General features: G+C 42.5%; 1 protein-coding gene across 1 annotated transcript in view; it reads right to left on the reverse strand.

Annotated features, from left to right (window-relative positions):
* Positions 1-990, reverse strand: part of Csmd1 (CUB and Sushi multiple domains 1) — a 1,596,626-nt gene that overhangs the window by 12,634 nt on the left and 1,583,002 nt on the right. Inside the window, exon 62 of the mRNA XM_029480674.1 lies at positions 748-909. Within this exon, the coding sequence (XP_029336534.1) occupies positions 748-909 (162 nt within the window). The remainder of the gene's footprint in view (positions 1-747; positions 910-990) is intronic.

Below are 990 nucleotides of genomic sequence, written 5' to 3' on the forward strand. Positions count from 1 at the left end.
TCATAGTTCCAGCATGGAGTAGCCTGGGTAAGAAGTTCCCTGCAAGTTTGAGGCTACCCTAGTCTATGTCATGACTTCTGGGTTATCCATAACAATATACCAGATCCTCCCCTACACAAAACCATCACCAGATCTACATATGATGGCACTATCCTTACTGAGTACTGACCTAAGCCGAGGTTAGATAGCTTAGCACAAAACTTGACCCTGCCTATTGTTCACCAGGGCACTTGTGAAAGTCACTTGATTCTTCCTCAGACTGACTGTGNGACTGAGTCTCTCTTTACTTATCTTCCTTGCTCGCTCCTTTTATCTTGAAAGGGTATATGATAAAGTTCTTACACGACAGTACCCTTGTAAAAATTAAAAAATGATACTACTGCCTGCAGGTGCTTGAAGTAGGTCTGACACTTAAACTAGAGTCTGCTGTGCCATTCAGGCCTTCTATCAACCTTTGGGGGATACAACTCATAAGGGACATGCCAATCAAGAAACAAGACACCCAAACAACTTAATTCAGAGCCACATGTTCTAGATATAAATGGGGGATTCTTAATCTAACATGTCAGACGTGTAATTTTGAGGGAAGAAAAAATAGGGGGGGCATTTCTCTATTAGCTCAATAATCCTTAGGAAGAAAAACTAACAGGAAGAGACCATGGTCACTGAGAATGCCAATAACATTTAATGTAGGTAAATCCCACATCACCTTAGTAAGAAAATGTGCTGTGAGGTCCTCCCACCTACCTGTCAGCTCCAGCTGCACCTGTGAGGCCGCAGTGAAGGTCGCATTGACCTTGCTGCTGGTCGCATTGAACCAGTCCACAGTGAGAGTNGCAGGCTGTCTCTTTCCTAAATATTCATAATATCCTTTCCACACCGAGTTGATGAAAAATACATCAGAAGGAACTGTTGGTGGAAATAGGGAAAGATCAGCATCAAAACAGGCACAGACATGCAATCTAGACAATATTTTTAAATGCAAGAAGG

Source organism: Mus caroli, chromosome 8, assembly GCF_900094665.2.
Source record: "Mus caroli chromosome 8, CAROLI_EIJ_v1.1, whole genome shotgun sequence".
NCBI classification, from domain to species: Eukaryota; Metazoa; Chordata; class Mammalia; order Rodentia; family Muridae; genus Mus; species Mus caroli.